Source organism: Carettochelys insculpta, chromosome 4 (assembly GCF_033958435.1).
Source record: "Carettochelys insculpta isolate YL-2023 chromosome 4, ASM3395843v1, whole genome shotgun sequence".
NCBI classification, from domain to species: domain Eukaryota; kingdom Metazoa; phylum Chordata; order Testudines; family Carettochelyidae; genus Carettochelys; species Carettochelys insculpta.
Window position 1 is genome coordinate 99097276 of NC_134140.1, and position 23745 is coordinate 99121020.

The window sequence follows — 23745 nt, forward strand, 5'->3', positions numbered from 1 at the left end:
GGTAATAAAAGAGCTAAAGTATAGAAACTGAAATGGGGGGGAATGAGTGCACATGCGCACACACAGGATATATATTTTGGTAACAAAAGCCTATGGAAAATATCATGTGTTTAAGTAGACCCCACGCAGATGTATTGTCTACTTAAGTCATCTGTACTGTAGTTTCTAAGATATTCCAAGAGAATCCCATTCATTTATGAAAATTAGCTTCAAAGAAGCTGGCATTTAAAATCCTAATCCATATTATTTCTCTCTTTTTGCTTCTCCCAAATTAGTTTACTCTTTGGTCTTCTCCTGACACTGCCTCATATGTATGGCTTGTGGCAAAACCACGTTAGCTATACAACTTAATTAAAACTTCTCTCTGCTTTGGGATATGAATTCAGTATTTTTCATCCCAGGTATAAGATGTCATGCATCAGAGCCCCTTCCAAAAAAAAAAAACAAAAAAACAAAAAAACCACACCATTAGTATTGGTATTCGTGTTCTCCCTCTTCTGATCTGACCTTTTTAGGGCACTGTAACCTCTTGACTCTCCATGTATGCCACTGTAACCGAGAGGCAACCCAGGAGAAACAGGTCTGCAACTACTGCAGATTTGTTGCTGAACTTTAAATTAGTCTCAAAATATATGAAAAATATTTTAGATATACTTATTATAAAAAGTCAGCTAAAGAGTTTGAACATGCTCTTTAAATGATTTGTCAGTGCACAAGCAGGGTACAGATTCTGCACACTATTCAGGAAAAAGCAGCTAAACATTACAAAGAGATGAGATAGCATATTCAAGCCATGAGAACTGATATTTTGCTGCTGGAAGTAAGAATTCCCAATTTCTGATAATAGTGTGGTAAATAAAGGTGAAAATTAATAGGTTAGTGGTAACAAAACAAAAAGGAGAATAGATGTTAAAATACATATTTAGCTAAAACTTTTAAATTATTTTTCCCAGTTATAAATTAATATAAAATTAATATGAAAAGGTTTAAAAATTAAAATAATTATTTGAATATACTTCCAAATTACAAAATAAGGGATGTTATAAGTAAGAAAGCATGACATACAAGTACTTTCTTTGCATCACTCAGTTCTGCACACTAGGTATGTCTGAATGTCAAATTTTCTAAGTAATCTAGTACCAAAGTAAGCTTATGAGCCATTATAGGGCAGTAGTATCTATGTAATTTTCTACTAGAGGTCTCATGTGAAAATGGGAGCTTACTACTTCCAACCACTATACCTACCCTGTGGCATTTTCAAGAATGCCCAGCATGCCCTAAATCTCCTGCCACTGAAGTTGACGGCAGCAAAATTATTAGATATGATGAAAATCAGCAACATGCAAAGTGATTTAAGTGCCTACATCCACAATTTAGATTTTCAAACCCCTGTTCAGCTGGTCTAAATTTCCACTGATAAAGTCACTTAGATGTCTGCCAGTAGTCATGTACAATTCTCTAGTAACCAAGGAATTAGAAGAATTGAGAAGACTGAGGTTTAGATTTGCACTCTCCCTCATTTGGAGCAAGAACTTGAATCCAGGTGTCCTACCTCCTAAGCGAGTACCCTAAGGACTAAATCAGTGATGGGCACCCTGTGGGATAGTTGTGGCCCATTGGGGTTCTATATGAGGCCTGTGAAACATTTTGTTTACCATTGCCCATGAGCAGTGTTGCCAGATCCACTGGTTTCATGTTTTCCACTCCCATAACTGTATTACGGAAGTGCAACACATGTAAAGCAAGACCACACTGATCGTATACAGCATTGACGGAGATCCATATGCTCCCATATCTAATCAATACACTGCTATGGTTGAATTAGCATATCCTGGAAATTCTAGGTACACAAGCACAATTAGCGAAACCACCCTGTCCTAGGAGACCTTCTTACCTATGATGATCTTGTGGCCCACTGAGATGTTGCCCATCACTGTACTACATTCTCAGGTATTCTGGGATGGGTTGCTCCTATTGAGGCAGTTCCACCATTTATTAAATATTTAAATATGTATTCAGTCATAAAGAGCATGAGAATGATTATTAATCCTGCCCTCAACCTAGCCTGGCTCATAGTGCAGCCAGTCACCTAAAGTGGTGAGCTCCAGCTTAGCTGCCTCTGGGCTCCTCACTCCTGGCCAGGTTGCCACTTGAACTCTCTGCCCTGACCCGAGCTCCCAGCCAGGCTTACAGCTCTCCACTCCGAGCCAGTCTGCTGCCCAGGCTCCCAGTTCTCCCTCTGAGCATAGAGCTAGGTGTTGGGACTAGGGGACCAGAAGGCGCTGTGGCACACCCTGGCTTGAAGGGGTTTCTATTCCATAAATGGGTTACAGCAAGGGTGGGAACCCCCAGCCCACAGGCTGGCTTACCTGGATCTGGATCCCAAGGATTGGGGCTCCCCTCCCTTGTGGTGTGGCAGGGGGTGGGGAACCCCGACCCATGTGGGTGAGATCAGGCAAGCCAAGGTTGGATCCAGACCACAGGCTAAATGGGGCACATGGGGGAGAAGGAAGCTGCTCTGTTGCCGCCGCTCTTCCTTCCCTTTCCTTGGCTGGAGGAACAGCAGCATAGTGCTGCCTGTAGAGAGGTTTCCCCTAGTGCTCTTACTGGCCAGAATTCTTCCCCCATTTTTGATCACACCCTGGACTCCCACAAGAGGTAACCTGGCCTGGGAGAAGCCCTGAACTTCAGTCCCCATTTCTCCACCCTCCTGCATGTGGTGCTGGAGTGAGTGAGGTTTGTTTTCTTTTCTCCCCTTTTTGCATCGGACTTTCATGTGGTCCCTGACAGAATTGTCCTGTGGATAAGTGGTCCCTGAATCAAATAAGGATTCCGCCGCTGGTATATAGTGTGGGTCAATGCCTCTCAGCATCACTACTACAAAAATTTGTCCCAGCACGCCTGTAGTTAAAGAGCCCGAGTGATAGCCTAACTCCCAGAGAGAAAGTCTGGGCTGGGATCCCAGCAGGGAGCAGAGCTGAGAACCTGGGCACTCAGCCCTCCATAATGCCACTCTTAAATCAGTGGAAGTACTCCTGGGGAGGATGCTCACCACCAACAAAATGAGGGTAGTGTGGCATGAACCGCTACAGTAGTTACTGCGGTGGCAGTAAACTGACCTACATACATACATATCTGAGTTTATATACCTACTATATATATATATATATATATATATATATATATATATATCTTTGACTGTCTTCGTATGAACTTAGATATATATGCCCTTGGATATATAACTCTACCCTGGCATTTTACAGGGAGCCAAGTTACCTTTAGTGCAGGTGATAGCCTTGGGTGGCATGGCAACTCGAGTTAGGCAACATGAAACTGAGCCTAAGTAACCTGTGTGTGGATCTTGCCTCATTCCTAATTAAAACGAGTGAAAGATGGGGCTCAACACTGATTACTGAAATTGCTAATAAACTGTCCAAAAATAAACGTTGCAATGAAAAACCCTCAACATTTTTCAAGTCAAAAGAAACCTACAGAGTGACTGCAAGTGAAAAAATATTCACACATCACAACTCAGTTTAAAACGAATGAAAAGGAACATGTAAAACACCAAACAGAAGTTTCATGATGTGACATGTTAAGATTTAGCAACATTGTTTTTTTTTTTTTTAAACATATTAAACTGGATCTGCCATTTACATTAAGGTCAAGTACCAGCCATGCAATATCAGTAGCAAAAGGTAAAAATATAACTGAAGGGGTCAGCCTGGAACTCCAGCCTTAGAAGCGCTGCAAACACAAGTTCTAGCCTAGAAGAGAAGAAAGAGATCCAGCCTTAAACTACCATCCTTAGTAATGATGGAAGTTCAATAGGTACAGTGGAATCACATACTTTGATCCTGAAAACAGAAGTTGTATGGTTGTCTCACCCACGTATTATGACATATGATTAAGCTCAAGTTATTGGAGGCTTGTTATAATTTAACACAATATTTGCAGTATGTCCCATATTCAATATGGCTGACCTAGCCAATTAATTTACATTACATAAATTAAAGCTTTTATTGCTATTCACCATAACTGTAAAACCGATGTTCAACCTCTAAAATAACCTGACACAAATCAGTTTACTAAAAAAATCTAGATTAAGTTTTCTGCTCAAGTAAAATGGTGCAACTCCATTGACAACTGTGAGGAAATTCTCTTTCCCGCCCCCTCTTTTTTTTTTTTTTTTAAACCACACACCAGCTCTATTATGACAAACACAACAGACAGTCCACAGAAAGAAGAAAACCTTACTGGATTCATTCCCAGTTCCCATCAGGGTGCAAGATTTGAATCACATCCCCCACAATGAAGCTGATCAAAGGCCAGCAAGCAGAGCTCAGCAATAGCCCATGGAAGCGAAAGCTCTACGCTTGGAGACCTTGGTCATTAAGCAATCCTTGTATCTCTTTCTTCCTCCTGCACTATCCCCCCAGAACTGCAGTTTCTTTGAAGGCCTGTGGTCAGATGATCCCCAGCCAGAGAGTCTGCCCCAGGAAAGCCTGTTGTAAGTGGATTCCATCAGAGGGACAAGGGGGAAGCCAGTCAAAAGTTAATATAGTGAAAATGGATTTTCTTTTCAAAAAAGACGACTTCAAGTCTACTTCCAAAAGATTAAAACCTTTGATTTTGCTGAATGTTTTTACCAGATGTCATCAGAATGCTTTATGTCTACATATCTGGATAATGTCTGAATTACTGTATTAAATATATTCCAACCCACATATGAAGTAGTTGCATGATAATTCATGATTGCCATATGATATCCATAAACTGAGGTTTAACATATCAAAATTGCATTCATGTGTACAAATCTCCACAACAAGTTATACACACCTAGTAAACACTAAGATGATATGCTTGCTTTTTTCCCCTTGCAGTACAGAAGTGATTTTTTAAAAACGTTCCTTCAAAAAATTCTTTTGCCTTACTATCATTAATGTGTATATTTTTATAGTATGACTATAGCTTTTCAGTTTTTTCAATTGTGACCACTTCTCCTGGTATTTGCTAGAGGGAAATAAATAAAAATTGACCGATATAAAAACCAATAGGTAGGTGATGATCTCAGACTCAGAAGATTGTGAACTCAATCCCTGAGGGGACCTTTCAAGATTCTGGGGCAGGTTAGATTTAAAAATCAGTTAGTGATGGTGACAGCTCCTATAGCGACTCCAGTCCCCTGCGCTCAATGATCTCTCAAGGTCCCCTCCAGCTCTGTGAGATAGGTACTATCTCCATGTCTCACACCACCAAGGTCACATATTTTAAACCTAGGATTTTTAAAACTAATAATAATAATGCCAAATGACTATAACACTACAAGTTGCACAGCATACCTTACTTTGCACAAAACAGAACGATGTGAAATTGTACTAAGAGAAGGATGTAAGTAAAAGAATAGGAGTTTGAAAACAGTATATCTGAATTTGTTACTGACACAAATTGGTTGGGGAAAAATTATGAGCATATAGGGCATGTTCATCTCCCACTTTACATTAATAAAAGCACTTAAGTTAATTTCCAGATCAGTGCCAACTACAGTAACACATGAAACTAGCCCGTTAGAATCCAGAGCAATCTGCCTTTGGCTTTATGACCCTGACAAGGAGGTCACATTTACTCTCTTTGCTCAATGGCCGTGTCTACACGTGCACGCTGCTTCGAACTAGCGGCACCAACTTCGAAATAGTGCCCGTCACGGCTACACATGTTGGGCGCTATTTCGAAGTTAAAATCAACGTTAGGTGGCGAGACGTCGAAGTCGCTAACCCCATGAGGGGATGGGAATAGCGCCCTACTTCGAAGTTGAACGTCGAAGTAGGGCATGTGTAGACGATCTGCGTCCCGCACCATCGAAATAGCGGGGTCCGCCATTGCGGCCATCAGCTGAGGGGTTGAGAGATGCTCTCTCTCCAGCCCCCGCGGGGCTCTATTGTCATCGTGTGCAGCTACCCTTAGCCCAGGGCTTCTGGCTGCTGCTGCTGCAGCTGGGGATCCATGCTGCATGCACAGGGTCTGCAACCAGTTGTCAGCTCTGTGGATCTTGTGTTGTTTAGTGCAACTGTGTCTGGGAGGGGCCCTTTAAGGGAGTGGCTTGCTGTTGAGTCTGCCCTGTGACCCTGTCTGCAGCTGTTCCTGGCACCCTTATTTCGATGTGTGCTACTTTGGCGTGTAGACGTTCCCTCGCAGCGCCTATTTCGATGTGGTGCTGCCCAACGTCGAAGTTGAACGTCGACGTTGCCAGCCCTGGAGGACGTGTAGACGATGTCGCTACATCGAAATAAGCTATTTCGATGTAGCGTGCACGTGTAGACGTAGCCAATATGTGATTTCCTTTGTCAGGCTATAATTAGAAGCTATAGATCACTAATGAATAAAACAAACCATAAATAGTATGAACACAAGGAATACTCAGTTGTTCTTACACAAATAAACATGATTTATGCTAGATAAGTCACCTAAAATATTCCTGTTTCAATTTTCTAACTTAATGTAAACTCTCCAGTGCTGTATATTAACCTTTGGCTATGTCCAGATTGCCGAGGACTGTCCGCAAGACATCAAGACATCCATCCTTCTTCATGGTACAAGATGTACAGGGATTTCAACAGAACAGTCCTAACTGGCAAATCTTTTCCAACATATCTGCAGTCTGGGTGTACGCACTGTCAACAAAAATTCTGTCGACAGAAGTTTTGTCAACAGAAGCCTGCAGTCTAAACAGTCTTTTTTTGTGCAATAATAGCTTTTTAAATACATTACACCTGTACCAACCTACAACATCCCCCTTCTTAGGTATGAAGATATTAAGTGTGTAGGCAACAGCACTGAAGTCAAGAATTCAGTCTGAAATTAGAGCACGGCATTTATAATAAGCACTTACATGGTACTTTACATATTCAAACTACTGACACATTATAATAGTTAGGCAGTTATGGTTTTTATCAGCTCCCACTGAAGTCAGAGAGTTTTGTTACTGTCTTTTGTAAGAGCAGATTCCAAATTATAGTGCCCAGATTTTCACCCTCTTCAGATCTGCACTATTTCAACACCACCTCTAAACTTCACATAAGTTTTATCAATTATTATTCCAACTCTCTCCTCTTGATATTGTCTTCTTCACTATACCAATGCTACTCAGTTTAAAAATTGACACAAACACACTTTTTTCCCCTAGCACAGTATTAGTGATTCTTGTCATCTATTTTATTTAACACAAATAAGATTCCATTTACCACCTTCTAACTCAGCACCCACTCAACAGCATTTTCAGGGCAACAGGAAGGCCCTCTAAGCCATGACATTCCCCAGGACCAGATTAGTGCCAGAAGAGAAATCACTCAGTCTGACTGGCAATTCAGAGGCCGTTCCACCACAACTGGTGGAAGAACAGCTCGTCCCTGGAAGTTATGCATTTCTGAGCTACATTTCCAATCCCAGAGATCTTGCCCAGCTTGGGTTGATGTGTAGGAGTAATCCCCTCATTAGTGCAGGAAGATTGTCGTACTGCAGGAGATACTTCCCTAGACTCAAAAGGAACATCCCCAACTTCTTTATTACCAAGGCAAAAATATTCAACTGGGTTTTGCTCTTATATTTGTATTAACTCTTTCCTGGCTACCCAAAGACTAAGGTGACCAATGGTCCAAGGCATACTGCTACCTGAGTCACAACATAAATTTATAACTCATTCATTCAATGGGGAAGGGGGGGGATTTTTTTTTAAATTACATAATCTAGTATGTTTTTGGAGCTGTTTCACAGAAGTATGCATGGTATGCTTATTAAATGCAGTGATAGGATTAAAAAGTTCTAACACCTGTTCAGAGATTAATAGGAAATGTACAGAGGGAATTAAGGGCGAATGGGCTAAGAAATCTATTTCTGTAAAGTTTAAGATTAACAACATGAGATGTATACAAAACGGCAAAAGATACAAAAGCAAATTAAGGGGCTTGTTTTATGCTGTCTCAACACAAAAGCAACGGTCCTTAACTAAGCTATAAGAGGACAAATCTGAAACTGATAAAAAGGAAAGAGGTATTTTTAAAACAACTTGTATGTGGTATACGGGACTCATTGCCACCAAGTATTATTGAGTCAAAGATGTTAGCAGGATTTTAAAGAGGATCAGACATTGAACTAGATAAGAATATATAAGTTACACTGCGTTAAAAATTCACCACTAACTCTCAGGATTTGATCACAAACTTTATGATAATTATTGCTTACCATATAGCTTCCATTTCTAGAGTTTTGCAGTTACATGGAAATTGAATGTTTTAAGATAGTACATTTCTAACACTCATCATAGGGGAGGAAAGACAGCGTGAATCCTAAAGGCTCAAAAGCAGATAGTAAATAAAAGGATGCCCTCATTTCTTTAATTACATGATTTTAAACTAATCTCATTTTGGAACTTGAGTAATTATTTTGGATAACATGGGGTTAGCATTACTTAATGGGATTTATATTGCATATACACATTTCTTCAAAACATAAACTATCTGATGTTTAGAAGAAACTCTGCATAAACATGTTATTACATCATTGTAAACTATGCTGGTTTAACACACTCCTTAGAAATATCTGGTATGCACCCATTAACCAATATACAGTTTGTGGACCAAAGTATGTCAATTCCTAGAGCAATGAATGTAAAGAACGCACAACAATTTTCACTCCGATTCACCCAATCCAAATGTTGATAATTCAAAATGTATCAGACATATACAAAGTAGTAAATAGGGTCCAGGGACAGAATACTGGTAAGAATTCCAGCATCATGCCAGTTCCCAACAGATGGAGTGCACAGGATGAGCTTCCACGGAAGAAGCATCCCTGGGCTCTTCCCTACCACTCCATCTCAAACACTGGCTACTCATATCTACGCAACTTGCTGATAAAATATTTCATAGACATTTTCAAGCCGGAAAATATCCCGTGGCACAAACACCAGCCATTAAGCACATGCATCCATGCCTGTTTCAAACCTTAGTTGGAAAAGTATTAAATAACTCTTATTTTCTATTACTACCCTCTTAACCAGTCTCAGCTAACTATTGTAATCCTGAGTATTCTCCCAATTACTTATTTAGTATGCAGCATTTAAAATGTTTGGCCATAGTGCTGCTGTAAGTATGTCAGGCTTTACAGGAGAAAAACAAGCAGCTTAGAAGAACGTCTATGGTTAAACTGACCAGATCCACCAGCAGCAGTATACAAATGGGCGGTCTCAAAAATGCAAATGGATGCTCCTTTGCATATTCGCTCAGTAGCGGACACTGCTGCCAGCACAAAAAAAGGCTGTGTAAACGTGCTTCTCCGTGCACCCGCCCCCGCCTTTGTCAGTAGCCTCTTATACCTGGAAAAAAACAGGCATAAGAGGCTGCCGACTAAGGGTGTAGGTGGGGTTTTTGCTGGAAGAACCATGTTTACATAGCTTTTTTTGTGCCGCCCACCGTGTCTGTCAGTGACCAAATCTGCAAAGGACTATTTGCATTTTCAAGACTGCCTATTTGCATACTGCTGCCGGCAGTTTGGGTCAGTGTAACCATACTCCTAGTCTATTAACATCTTTTTCTTAAATGGTTCAGAAGCAAGATCTTCATATCCTTGTAACTCATCTTATAAACATAGCAAAATAATATTCTTCTGTCATTACTGAGGACAAAATTGAATTACCTTAAAAATCAGAGTACTTGATCCAACAGCTTCCAATTACAGTAATAACTTTATAGATGTCACCAGTCTTTTTTTGTGCCAATACTGAGTACTGGCTCCTCGGCAGCCCTAGCGATGGGATCCCTGGCCAGGTGCGGGGGAACCCCACCAGCCACAAAACTGGGAGCCAACTATGGTGCGGAGCCCCGCCATGAGCCCCCCGCCACAGCAGCACCAGTGGGGGAAATGTGAAGGGGTGGGGAGCTGGCTGAGTACTGACTTCATTTTTTTTACAAATAACCAAAAAAAACAGCACTGGACTTCTCTGGTTGAATACTAAGAAAACATAAAATTGTATTTAAAGCAATATCTACCAAAGATATTATTTAAATCCTCATTTTATCAAGCATATACCAATAAAATAAGCAGGTGAAAACATTACAAATAAGAATGTTTAAATATCACAAAAATGCATGTGGCAGAGTCATATGTAGACAACATAGTTCAATCAAGATAAGTGCAAACTACTATACCTAGAATGGAAAAAAAAATATGCAACTACAAAATGGGGACTAACTAACTAACTATCTAGATGGTAATGTTTAGGAAAAAGATTTAGCCATTATAGTGGATCACAAAACAGAATATGATTCAACTATGTGATTTAGTTTTCTAGAAGACTAATATCCTGAGTTCCATTAACAGAAGCATTGTATGTAAGACACAATAGGTAACTGTCCAGATCTGCTCAGCATTGGCGAAAGCTCAACTGAAGTACTGTGTTCATTGAAGATGCCACACTTCTGGAAAATGTGGACAAACTGAGCAGAGTCCAGAAAAGAGCAACAAAAATTATAAGATTTAGAATGCTGGACCTATGCAGAAATGTTAAAAACCTAAAATGGGCACATTCAGTCTTAAGTTGAGAAAAGACTGAGGGAAGTCCTGATAGTGGCTGGAGGTTTTAAAGAACAGAATGGGCAAGCACCTAACACAGATAAACTAGACTGATTTGGTTTGGTCTAAGTGCAGGAGGCTGAACCAGCTGATCTGTTGAGGTCCCTTCCAGTGCGACATTCTATGATTTTGCATTCCTATTCAAGTTCAAAAATTAGGAATTCAAAGCAAAAGTATACAGTTTGTGCAACTGCCGACAGGCAGACTCAGACCCGGGAGCTCGGGAGCTTAGTGCAGACACCTCTACAGCTTGAGCTAAAGGCCAAGCAGCTCTCAGTTTAGGCTGTAAAGGACACTTATTCTTTCTCTGAGAAGTGGTCTAGGTTCCACTGCACAGGGTAGTTAAGCAAACCTAGGTGTGTAGGTTACATATGCTCCCTAGCTGAGGAAGCACATCCTGAGTTTCAGAGACCCAGTTGAAAGACCAGACAAAACCCCCACTTGTAACTGCCCACAGGCAGACTCAAACTTGGGACCTTCTCGAGTTTAGTGCAGGCACCACTACAGCTCAAACTAAAGGCCAGCTCACACCCAGTTTAGAATGTGTCCTCTACAGCCTCTCTGAAGTGGTCTAAGTATCACTACATGGGACAGTGAGCCACAGCTAAGTGTCTGGGTTACACCTGTAAGCTGTAGACTTGATGCAAAAAGGCATATTTTAAAATGAACATTTTTCAGGCTGGAATTTTAAGGATTATCAGTATTGTCTACGCAGTTGAGCAGTAGCATTTTCTTGAAAAAGAAAGAGTGGACAGCAAATTATGAGATTTAAATCTGTACACTTAGGGGTCACTGATTCATGTGTGGTTCCTTGTTCAAGCAGAGTAAGCAAAATCTATAAAATAACCAAGGCAATGAGAAAGAGACTGCGACTGATTAACAATTTCTTAAAGTTGATAACTGATGATAATTTAGAAATGTATTTCTAAGGAGCCACAGTAAGCTAGTTATATTTGTTTGGGAGGGGGGGGACATTTTAGAAGTTATAAAGAAGCAACCAATAATATGAAATTCTAGCTCCCAGCCGCTGCTTTCAATATTCTTGCACAGAAACACATTTGCTTTTCATTTTAGAAGTGGCTTGTGTTCAACAATTTAAAGTTGGTTTAAGATTTCAGTGCTTGCTTTCTTCATGCTCACCATATGCTCTTATTAAGCACTTTTACAAAGTGTGAAGCTATTGCAACCACAGAGTCCTGCAAGCCCTTACTCACCCAAGCATTCCCTGCTTATGCAAGTAGCCTCAAGATTGCAAAAGTTTTATTTGAAATAAGTGTTTGCAGGAGTGGGCTCAAAATTCCCCACTGTTAACCCTTAATATAACAAATCACCATGGAAAATTTTACATACACACTCATTCTTCTTGTGGTTTTTTGCCTTCCTTATATTAATGTTCATAATTTACTTACATAGGCTGCAAAGAGCAATAATATGAATTGAGTAATATCAGTAACACACAAAATTTAACTCAGTAACTTCTAATTTCTAAAATAGCTATATAGTTAAAATTCATTGCTCCTCTCAATGTGCTATAAACTTTGTACGGTGTATGTAAAAAAAAAAAAAAACAAGATGCTTTATACACATGGACAAAATTTCTTTTAAGTTTAAAACTCTTAAGTTCTGTCCAAAGACAAAGCAAACAATTACCTATCTAGGAGTCTGCACTTTTAGTAGTATCATACCAAACATCAAAGTAAAACAAGAAATAAGTGAAACAAAAAAACTGCATGAGTCCAATAACAGACTACCAGACATTATATTCAGCATAGTGCTTGAAAAAAGCATCACCTTATTTGTGATTTAGAAACTGAAATGTACTGCCCTATAGGAAATATGGATTGGAGCAACTTCTGGGATGTGAAAGGCTCAGCAATACTGAGATAATGTGCTTAGTTTGTGAGGGAAGTGACTGAACCACCGTGCACTTCCGGCATCATCTGCTGGTCAACCTACAAAACAGTACTGGATCCAGACTTCCAACGAGTGAAAATTAAATGACTCATATCAAAAAACAAAGGGGGGAGTGCGGGGAGAGAAAGGGAGGAAGGCCTACAGCATAAGTAAAAACAAAAGCAAGCCTCCACCTAAGAGACAATACCCTGGTATATTCTTCCAGCTGTGTGACAGTCTACAGTCAAACATAGCCATTAGGAAAATGACAATTACAATATTCTTGCTTCATAATTAATGTTCTCTTGCCTATCTCCTCATGCTTTAATATTCAAGCTAATCATGGTAAGACCTTTCTAAAAACACTCTCTGGTAAATCATATAAAGCAGTATTACGATAAAAACATTGTAATTCCTACACTTCATAGCAATCTGGGTACATCAGCAAGGTTTCTCCCCATCCCCCTCCTCACTATCTTTATTACACACTACACTAGAAAAACAACTGTACCTTTGAGCAATAATCAGAGAGCCATTTAATAGAATGAACTGGGCATGAGGCAATGGAAGTAAATTTTGTTGTCTACACCAGGACTAAGTCTGACCTATTCAAACAGCACTCACCTACTCTCCAACTTCAGACTGATATTGACATGATGCTTTCATTGGAATCAACTCATCTAGCATTGCAGAGGCTTACAGGGGTGGGGGAGACTAGAGTGGCTGGAATGATGGTGTGTAAAACATCCAGAAAAACATTTTTCTCTTACAGTTAAAATATTCAGTGTCCAGAAGTCATTTGGCTAGTACCCATCACTAAGATGGCAAAAGTACAGCACTAGATCCAAAATTGCCCAGGAAAAAAAAAAAAGTATGACACAAAGAAATATTAATATGCTGTTCTATGCATGGACAGCCTCAGCTTTAAATAAAGTAGTATATTGCAGGCTTAAAGCTTATGTTTCTCTCACAAACCAACAGCTCTTGAAAGTGACATTGGAGTTTTCACTTACTTTGATCACCAACATCTATAAAATTAAAAAGGGTGAGGCAATATAAGGAAAAAAAAAGAGAGCAATTTATTTAGAATATGAGAAGTACAAATAAAACATTTTACCTCTGCTCGCTGTGTCCGAGGCAAAACAGTTGATTTTTCAATAGCATAAACATCCACCAGGTACAAACGTACTCCTTGTTCCCTGTCCAAAATGGCAGCAGTCTGGATTACACCAGTACGGCGCCCAATAGTAAAGAGACGTCCAAAACTTTTGTCTTCACAACGCACCGAAACTATATAATACTCCACCAAGGCTTCAGAACCCCTTGGACTAGCAGCTTCTATGGATATTACATTAGTCCCAATTGGCTCTCCTTCTTTTAAAATAGTTATATATTTTGGCTGAGTAAAAATGGGTCCATCCAGCCCTTGCAGAATGATAGTCATTTCAGTGGTTGATTTCCTCCTCTCAGGGCCAAGGTCTGTGGCTGAAACTATGAGGTTGTATATAAGCTGTGAAGGCACCAAAGCTGCCGCCACTCTTAGATCTCCACTGTATCGATCCACAATAAAGGTTTCAGTGTCCCCATTGATTATTTCATACTCAACTTCCCCATTTGCTCCTTCATCAGGATCAGCAGCAACAATCGTAGTTAGGATCGAACCAATCACAACTGATGGGTCTGCAGCAAGAGCATTTTGTGATATAAACGTAGGAACATTATCATTTTGATCTGTTACTAGAATGGTTACATTCTTCAGTGCAAATCGTCTGGATTCTACAGGGACAGCTTGATCAGTGGCTTTCACTGTTAATTCAAAGAGATTAGCAAATTCACGATCTATTTCCGCATTAGTGAATATTGTCCCTCTGACTTCATCTATGCTAAAATGGCTGCCTCTTGGCATCTGTTGAATGATTGCATATGTTAGCTGCCCATTAATATCTGCATCTGGATCATGAGCAGTCACAGAAATCACAGAACTACCAACAGGAATGTTCTCAACAATAGATTTAAAAACATCCCCAGGAGGAAAATTAGGAGGGTTGTCATTAAAATCCCTAACATGTATTACCACTGACATTGTAGATGACCGAGGCGGCCTTCCTTGGTCTTTTGCAGTTATATTTAGTTTATACAAAGATTGTGTTTCAAAGTCCAATTTTTTGGCAAGAAAAATACTGCCAGTGTTGGGACTGATGCTAAAGGTTCCATGGTTATTTGTCCCTGTAATACTGTAATGAAGATCAGCATTGTCCCCTGAATCAGAATCAGTGGCAGTGACCGAAGATACAAGTTCACCAATACGCATATTTTCTAGGACATCCACAAGTAAGGTAGATTTAGGGAAGGAAGGACTGTTGTCATTTTCATCCAGTACATCAATGCTTAATGTGCAAGTTGAACTTAGGGAAACTGTCCCAGAATCTACTGCTTGGATAATAAGTGAGTAAGACGCAGTAGCTTCATGGTCCAGTTTACCTACTAATGTTATTTGACCAGTGCCACTGTCAATGGTAAACTGGTTTTCTTCATTTCCTTCAATTACAGAATAGTGAATCAATCCATTACTACCTTCATCAACATCTGAGGCAGAAACCCTTAAAACTTGTGTAAGGTTTGCCGCTAATTCTGATATTGTAGCTTGATAGAGATCTTTTAAAAATTTGGGTGCATTGTCATTGATATCCTTCATGTAAATTTGTACAGTTGCCTGATCTTTTAAAGGCTTTGGCAACCCTTGATCTGTTGCTATTACTGTAAGACTAAATACAGCAGCTCCCCTTTGCCTCATAAGAGTTTCCCTGTCAAACTGATGAGTACTTGTTATTTCCCCACTTATTGTGTTCAGCTCAAAATCTGGTTGCATATTTTCAAATGAATACCTGACTTCACCATTTTGTCCAAAATCTTTATCCACAGCACTTATTTTACCTACAGATGATCCACCAAGTTGTTCCTCTTCAAAATAAAATACATAATTAGTACTGTTAAACAATGGCCTGTTATCATTTACATCCTCTAAAATTATTGTAACATTCACAGTAGCACTAAGTGGTTCTACCGCTCTATCAGAAGCAACAACCAGGAGAATATATCTTTCTTGAAGTTCACGGTCCAATTCACTTTTTATATAGAGCTGCCCATCTGGGAATATGCCAAAGGCTTCCCCAGTATTTCCTTCTATTATACTATAGGCTATTTCTCCATTTGCTCCTGAGTCCTTGTCAGAAGCTTGTACTTTAAAGAATCTGGAATTCACAGGCTCCGACTCTGAAATAGAGACTTCATAGGAAAGTTGATCAAATACTGGAGGGTTATCATTTACATCATGGACAGATACAGTTAGAATGAAACTTGAAGAATGCTGTGGAACTCCCATATCCGAGGCCAAAATTTCCACCTGGTAAGATCCAGCATTTATGTCAAGTAGCCCTGTTAAACTTATAGCACCATTTTGTTCATTGATAGTAAAGAGGCCCTTAGGGTTCTGCTTAAGGCTGTAACTTATCATGCCATTGACCCCTTCATCAGGGTCAACAGCTTTGGCTTGGTATATGGTGTGCCCAGCTTTCCAGTTCTCAACCACATTAACACTTTCCACTGCATGAAGAAAGTGAGGGGAATTGTCATTTAAATCTTTCACAGTTATATTGACTGTGGCGTCTCCAGTTATTGCCCCACCACTAGCCACCACTTTTAGCTGATAAAACGCTTGCTCTTCCCGATCAAGAATACTGGCTGTGGCGATCTGGCCTGTCACTTTATTGATGGTAAACACTCCCCTTTGGTCACCTGTTGTAATAAGGTAAGTGATGTTTGTGTTGAGGTCCATTGTAGAAGCAAAAACGGTGCCAACATGATAGCCCAGAGCAACATTTTCAAAGACAACAAAGCTGTATACACCTTGGTTGAAAATGGGGGGGTTGTCCTGAGTGTCCAAAACAGTGATAGTAACTATGGCCTGGTTTTGGGACTGGAGGTTGCCACCATCAGAAGCTACTATTTGCAGCTGGTAGGCAGTCTTTTCCTCCCTATCAAGGACTATTTTTGTGGTGATGACTCCAGTTTGAGCATTGATCTGAAACCTAGAGTTACCTCCAGCTGAGATACTGTACTTGATAGTCCCATTGAGCCCCAGATCTGGGTCACTGGCAGACACAGTAGTAACATAGCTGCCTGCAGGCTCATTCTCCTGGATGTGTGCAAAATACTGGACTGGGTAAAACACAGGACTATTATCATTTACATCCAGCAGGCTCACATTGACTCGGGCTACTGAGGAGAGAGGAGGAGAGCCCAGATCAGTAGCCAGAACCTGCAGAGAATAATGGTCCTGCTCTTCCCTGTCCAACTGTGAAATGGTACTGAGCCTGCCTGACACAGGATCCAAACGGAAGACCCGGCGAGGGGCTGCCAAAGGCCCAACTGCTGTTACTGATAGCTCAGCCTCCTGAAGGGAGAAGTGCACTGTTCCATTGTCCCCCAAATCCCCATCAGTGGCACTCAAAACCAGCAACTCAGTTCCTGAGGGTGAATTCTCAGCCAGGGACAGTTGGTAGCCATCGGGTTGGCTGAAGAGGGGTCTCTGGTCATTAACATCCAGGATGGTCACCACCAGTTGGGCATAGGAAAACTTGGGCTGCACCCCTTGGTCACGGGCACTGATGTTCAGCACCACCTGTGAGGCAGTCTCTCGGTCCAGGCCTCCAGGGGATGCCATGCCAATGCCCGGGACGCTCATTCCAAAGACACCATTCCCAGCGGTGGTGACCAGGCCGCTGTGCTCACTGATGCAGAACCAACCCATCTCATTGCCAGAGACAATGCTGTATTTGAGGTTGGCATTGAGACCAGAGTCACGGTCAGTGGCACTCAGTCCCTTCACGTAGCTGCCAGGTGGTACCTCCTCACTGATATTGACCCAATACACAGACTGTCCAAAGACAGGTGGGTGGTCATTGATGTCATTCACAAAAATCACCAGGCTGGCAACTGAGGAGCGGCTCACAGGGGCAGCCACTACCCCTTCTACATGTACAGAAGAAGTGGCAGAGCCAGCTGGCAGCAGGGGGGCCCCATAGTTGTCAGCAACAGCCACAGTCAGGTTGTACGTAGGGATGCGTTCTCGGTCCAGTGCTGCTGCCACCTTGATGAGACTGAGATTAGGCACCTTACTGCTCTGCACCTCAAAGTGACGCTGCTCATTTCCTCCAAGGATGGACACAGAGATGTTACCATTGGCAGCAGGCGAGTCAGCATCACTCACCGTTAACAGTGCCACGACAGTGCCAGGAGCTGCATTCTCATCCACTGATGCAAAGCGGGAGGTGGCTGGGAAGTAGCGGAATTTCACCCGTGGTTCATTGTCATTCACATCAAGGAGGTGGATCCGGGCCTCTGCTCGGCCACTCAGCACCGGCACTCCCCGATCTGTGGCCTGCACTGTCAGCGAGTATTGCCGCCTTGTCTCGTAGTCCAGAGATTCCCGGATACGGATCACCCCACTCTCTGGATCCACCTCAAATGGGATTCCTCCAGCCCCTTCCCCACCTCCACCATCCGACCCCTCCAATAGATAATAAATGTCAGCATTGGTACCTTCATCTGCATCAGTGGCTGCCACCTGTAGGACACTGGCTCCAACTGGTGCATCCTCAGGCACCCGGGCCTGGTAGACAGTTTGGCTGAAGATGGGTGGGTTGTCGTTGATGTCTTGCACGGTGACATTAACCTGTAGGTATCCATGCCGTCGTGGCTCTCCCTTGTCCTCCACTTGCACCAGCAGCTGGTAGGTGGGGGTGGCCTCTCGGTCCAGCCCACCCCGAGAGACCAGATGCAGGAAGGCACCTTCCCCACTGGGATTGAGGGTGATGTTGAGCTGGAAGCGCCCCTTCTCGTTGCCAGCCACAATGCGATAGGAGCTGTGGTCCACACCATTGGTGCCGCTGTCAGCATCGGTGGCTGTGTCCAGAATAAGCTGGCGGCCGCTGCCTGTGTCCTCCTTGAAAGTGACCACAATGGATGGGTCTGGGAAGACGGGCGCATTGTCATTCAAGTCCAGCACTAGCACACGCACCTCACTAGGATAGGTAGGCTGGCTGGAGAGCACCACCAGGTCCATCACATCACTGGCCAGACTCTCTCGGTCAATGGTGGCCCGGGTATGCAGAGCCCCGGTGGTGGCATTGATGGAGAAGAGGGCATGGTGCTCGCTCAGGCGGTAAGTGAAGCCGGGGCGGGTGAGGATGGTGCCCACCCAGGTACCCGGTGGCTGCTCCTCCAGTACCTGAAAGACCTGGCGGGGCTCAGCGGCGACGTGGAGAGGCAGCAGCAGGAGCAAGGTGACCCGGGCCAGCCAGGACGGAGGAGGCCTGCCTGCTGCCAGGAGGCCCATGGCGCTCAGGCGTGGGGGGGTGCAAACACCGCCGCCCCTCCGAAAAAGCACTCACCCGGTCAGGGCCGGTCCAGTCACGCAGCGGCGAGTCAAACAAATCTCCATCGGCAAAGGCAGCCGGGGGCGGGAGAAGGCGGTATCACAACCCCGGCGGCGCCCGCATCCCCCGGCGGCGGGCGGAGGGCGCTGAGTCGCCGCTGCTCCCCTCGGGCTGCGGTGGGAACTCGCAGGGGGACGCACAGGACACACGGCTCCGGGGATGGAGCCCCACCGAGAGAGGTGCCTCCCCGGCCAGGCTCGCTCAGCGGCTCGGCTCTGCCTCGCCTGCTCCTCCGGCCGCTGCCGGGGGGCGCGGGCAGCGAGCGGCGCCTCTCCGCATGGCCGGGCGGCTTGGCTCAGCTGGACATCCCCCGCCACCGCCGCCGCGCAGCCGCAGCCCCGCGCCCCTCACCATGCCCCGGGAGGGGACAGCGGCCGCCTCCTAGCGCAGCGCCTAGCTCCAGCCTCGCTCCCTTGCCCGGCCCCGCAGCTGCCGCGGCGGGCGCTCCTGGCTGCCAGCCCGACACAGGGCACGGCTCGAGCTGCCGCCTGCCCGCGCAGCAAACTTTGAGCTCCCAACTCATTGAGCTCTTTGCTCTTTACTTCCAGCCCCGACTCGCCCCCGGGCTCCCATTGGCCCGTCCGCGACATGCCCCGCCCCCCGCCCTGCCATTGAGTCTCGGCTACAGGAGGCCCCGCCTCCTTTCCCTACATGGAGCGCCCCGGCGCCGGGCCAGCCAATCCCTCCGCCGCGGCTGGAGGTGGGGGACCTCCCCGGGCAAGCGGCCGGCCGGCGGCGCAGAAACAAGGGGGCTGGCGGGGGGGCGCTGATTAGCTTGGTAGGGAGGAGCGTTAGGTTGCTGTAATAATAAATGAAAGCGGGATTAGGTAAAGCGCGTCTGGGAATGCGGCGGGCAGATTTGCGTTAACTCCTTCAGCCCCTGGGGCAGCGGGCACAGCTGGGAGGCTTCCCGGGGCTCCCAGTCGGGCAAACGCTGAGGCCGGCTTGCTGCCCGGCTCCCCACGCACCCCGGAAGAGTAAGCTGGGGGTTGCCTGTACTCCGCTACCCCCGCTGCGTGTGATCCAGAGCCCTACCTGCTCCCCGCCCCGCATCCTCTTGCAATCCCTTGAGTACGGATCCTGGACCAGTCAGCTACTATTTACTTCCCACCCTGCAGGGTTAGCCCGCTGCTGGAGCAGGGAAGAGGTTTAGATTTGGGTGATGGCAGGGGCATTGCAGCACATGCGCTAGGCAGCAGGTAGCAAGTGGTGGTACTTTTTTATGTGTGGAGGCAGAGGGGAATAGTTGCCTGTATAAGAAAAAGCCCATCCTAGGAAGCAGGAGCATTCAGTTTTTATTTTTCTCCCTCTTTAATCAGGTAATTGATGGAGTTGGGGGCCAAACACTGGCCTGATGCAAGCTCCAGATCCTAGGTCCAAGAACTGCAGTACTCCTGTGATAGGATGCAAAATGATTTGGGAGGTTGGGCCAAAATTTGCCCAGGATCCAGATGCCTGGGATGCATCATGTTCTGAATTTTAGTAATGCAGTGAGAATAGTGTGTTCTGTGTTGGGGGTAGGTGTCAAAAATTGGCTGAATTCAGTAGGATCCAAGTACCAGAGGTAAAGGTTTTTATACAGTAATCTGATGCTGCTGGATGTGTCCAGGCCAGGGTTGTTCTCTATTACACTATCAGGTTTAAGGTGGCAAGATCTACAGCAGGACCTGGCTTTTATCCATTTCCCTAATTATTTTGCCAGGTCCTTGGAGAGAGGGAAAATCCATAAGAAATATATTTAACAGGAAGCTTTCATTTCATGTAAGCAGTGCATTCTAATAGTCATATTAATAAAATTGTGGTCCCTGCTGAAAGAAATTCAGCTTTCATTTTTTAAAAAGCTTAGCCAGGCAAATGAAAATTATGTTGAATCACAGTGATTTATGAAGGTGTGCCTAATTTTAAGAACAAAAATAATACAGCCATAGATCTTCATTTCTTTGTTTAAATCAAGTGTTTAGAAAAGCAAGGTACAGCCTGTGATCACATTTTATCAAAAAAGTATTCAGCTGTGCAGCAACAAACTCCTAAATAATTCAAGTGGATGTCCAGGATATTGTGAATTACACCCTGTAATGCAGATTTAAGTGTTTGCATTTCCACCTTCTTGACCCTCAGTATGTTTGTACCTTCATTATGCAGATAAGTTATCAAGCAATGGCTGGAAACTCAACCACAGGTAAAGAGTGCCCTCTAGCGTTCTTTCATTAAAACAAATTTTAGTGCATTGTCTCTTAGCATCAAATTTTATTGGTAGAGTGGAAGGCTCCTATTACAATGCTATTTCCTCTTTTTTGCCTTGGGATAGCTGCAGGGGAGAAAAGCGGAGAAAGATTATTTGCAGGAACCTATGCATAGCATCTTTTTGGTTAAATTGTAATTTCTATCCAATGATATAAAGGCTGTTGGCTCAACAACCACTCTTTCCGAAAACACAGGTGCCAAAAGAAATTTCTTGGCTGCTTTAGTCTCTAAACTGTCTAATATTGGTATAAGTAATAGGGCATAACAGCATTGCAAGGAATTAATAGGGTAGCAAAAACATTTAAAATTTATTAAACACTTTAGTGTAATCTGTTGACCTATGAGCCAAGCAGCACTATCTGTCACTGCTATCATCTGCAAAGGTCAATTGATACAACTGTAGTACCATATAAACCTTTCTGTTATGAGCTGTCTCATTGATTATATGTCTAAATAAATAGCAGTCAAATACCATTACTTAAAGTACTTAAAGTTTCTTAATTAATAATTATGATCAAACTGAATGGTTGACAAATCCCACATGTTTTCAACCTTGTTGATAGCAACTACACCTGTAAAATGACAACTAAAACAGTAATAATAAACATACTGTTGAAATAAAAGAAAACAGACACACTGTTCATGTATCTTTCCCTATTAAGAAAAGCAGCAAATGTTGGGAGAGGTTTCTTCACACAAAGAAGTAAAAAAAAAAATAGGAATGAGGTAAAAAGAAATAGACTATGAAGTGGCATCCAAAGAATGCTGTTAGTCCCACTTGACAAACCACCTCTGGTTCTATATCATTGTGCTGTGTTGTTTTCCCATGGTGGTAGTGAAAGAGGAAGATCAAATATAAATGTTAGCAAGACTCTAGACCGACATTTATTACTGACAAAGAAATTGTTGCCCCTATTCCTGGATGGTATTGCTACCAAAAGTTTAAAAAAAAAAAACAAAAACAAACACAAAAAACCTGCCAGGCATTAATTCCAGTATATATATATATATATATATATATATATATATATATATATATATATAAAAAACAGCTGAGTTGGCATCTGTTAGAGCCTTGAAAAACAACACGTACTTTGTCATGGTCTTTATAGATTGGAACTCTTTTCAGTTAGAGACACAAGTTATGGGACTGTGGATAACTGGATTTGATTGTTGCATGTATTTGAAGCTCTCAGTTGGCGACTCTTTATTGCTTTTAGTCTTAGACTGTGGTTACACTGACCCAAACCGCTGGCAACAGTATGCAAATTGGTGGTCTAAAATGCAAATAGCCATTATTTGCATATTTACTCACTGGCAGATACTGCCACCGGCACAAAAAAAAGGTGTGTAAACACAGTTCTCCCAGCAAAATACCCCCTTTGTTGGCAGCCTCTTATGCCTGATTTTTTCCATGCAGAAAAGGCTGCCAACAAAGGGGCTGTTCTGCCAGTAGCACCACGTTTACCAGCTATTTTTGTGCCTGTGGCAGGATCTGCTGGTGAACAAATATGCAAATGAGCATGCATTTGCTTTTTTGAGATTGCCCATTTGCATGCTGCTGGTGGTGGTTCAGGTCAGCGTAACCATAGTCTTAGGCTATGTCTACACTAGAGGGCTTTTTCAACAAAACTAGCCTTTTGCTGACAAAACCTGGGGAGCATCCAGATTCCCAAGGCATTCTCTTGGCAGTAAATTGACAGAAGGCAGCACTTTTGTGGACAGTCTTATCATGCTTCTCATGAAGGATAATGCCTCTGTCAACAGAAAGTTGGTCTGGACATTCCAGGAGTCCCTCTGTTGACAGGCTAGTTTGTTGGGACACCAAGCAGCCCCGTCTGCTGTGCTCCCGGTTGGCCATTTCATCAAGGGAGTGGCCAGGGAGTCCGTCTGCTCTGTCAACAGAGCAAATCGCTCATGCAATCTGCTTTGCAGTTTGGCCGCAATCCATCAATAGAAGGTTTGTCGGAAGCTATCTTCTGACAAAAACTTCTGTTGACAAATCACGATAATCTAGACATAACCTTAATGTAGGCAGCTTGTACAAATCGTGGCACACTTCAGTGGAAGGGGGTAACTAGTGGTGTTCCCCAAGGATCAGTCCTGGGACCAACCTTGTTCAATTTATTCGTCAATGATCTAGAGAAAGGGGTAAGCAGTGAGATGGCAAAGTTTGCAGATGATACCAAACTGTTCAGGATAGTCAAAACCAAAGCAGACTGTGAAGAACTTCAAAAAGATCTCAGCAAACTGAGTGATTGGGCAGTAAAATGGCAAATGAAATTTAATGTGGGTAAGTGTAAGGTAATGCACATTGGAAAAAATAACCCCAGTTATACATACGATATGATGGGGGCAAATTTAGCTACAACAGATCAGGAAAGGGATCTTGGAATCATAGTGGATAGTTCTCTGAAAACATCCATGCAATGTGCAGTGTCAGTAGTAAAACAAATAGAATGTTAGGAATAATTAAAAAAGGGAT

The 23745-nt window shown here is 43.1% G+C and overlaps 1 protein-coding gene across 1 annotated transcript in view; it reads right to left on the bottom strand.

Annotated features, from left to right (window-relative positions):
- The window catches only part of FAT4 (FAT atypical cadherin 4), a 242052-nt gene extending 222738 nt beyond the window's left edge, over positions 1 to 19314 (bottom strand). Inside the window, exon 1 of the mRNA XM_074993335.1 lies at positions 13637 to 19314. Coding sequence (XP_074849436.1) covers positions 13637 to 18916 — 5280 coding nt within the window. The 5' untranslated portion in view covers positions 18917 to 19314. The remainder of the gene's footprint in view (positions 1 to 13636) is intronic.
- Positions 19315 to 23745: the final 4431 nt, after the last annotated feature.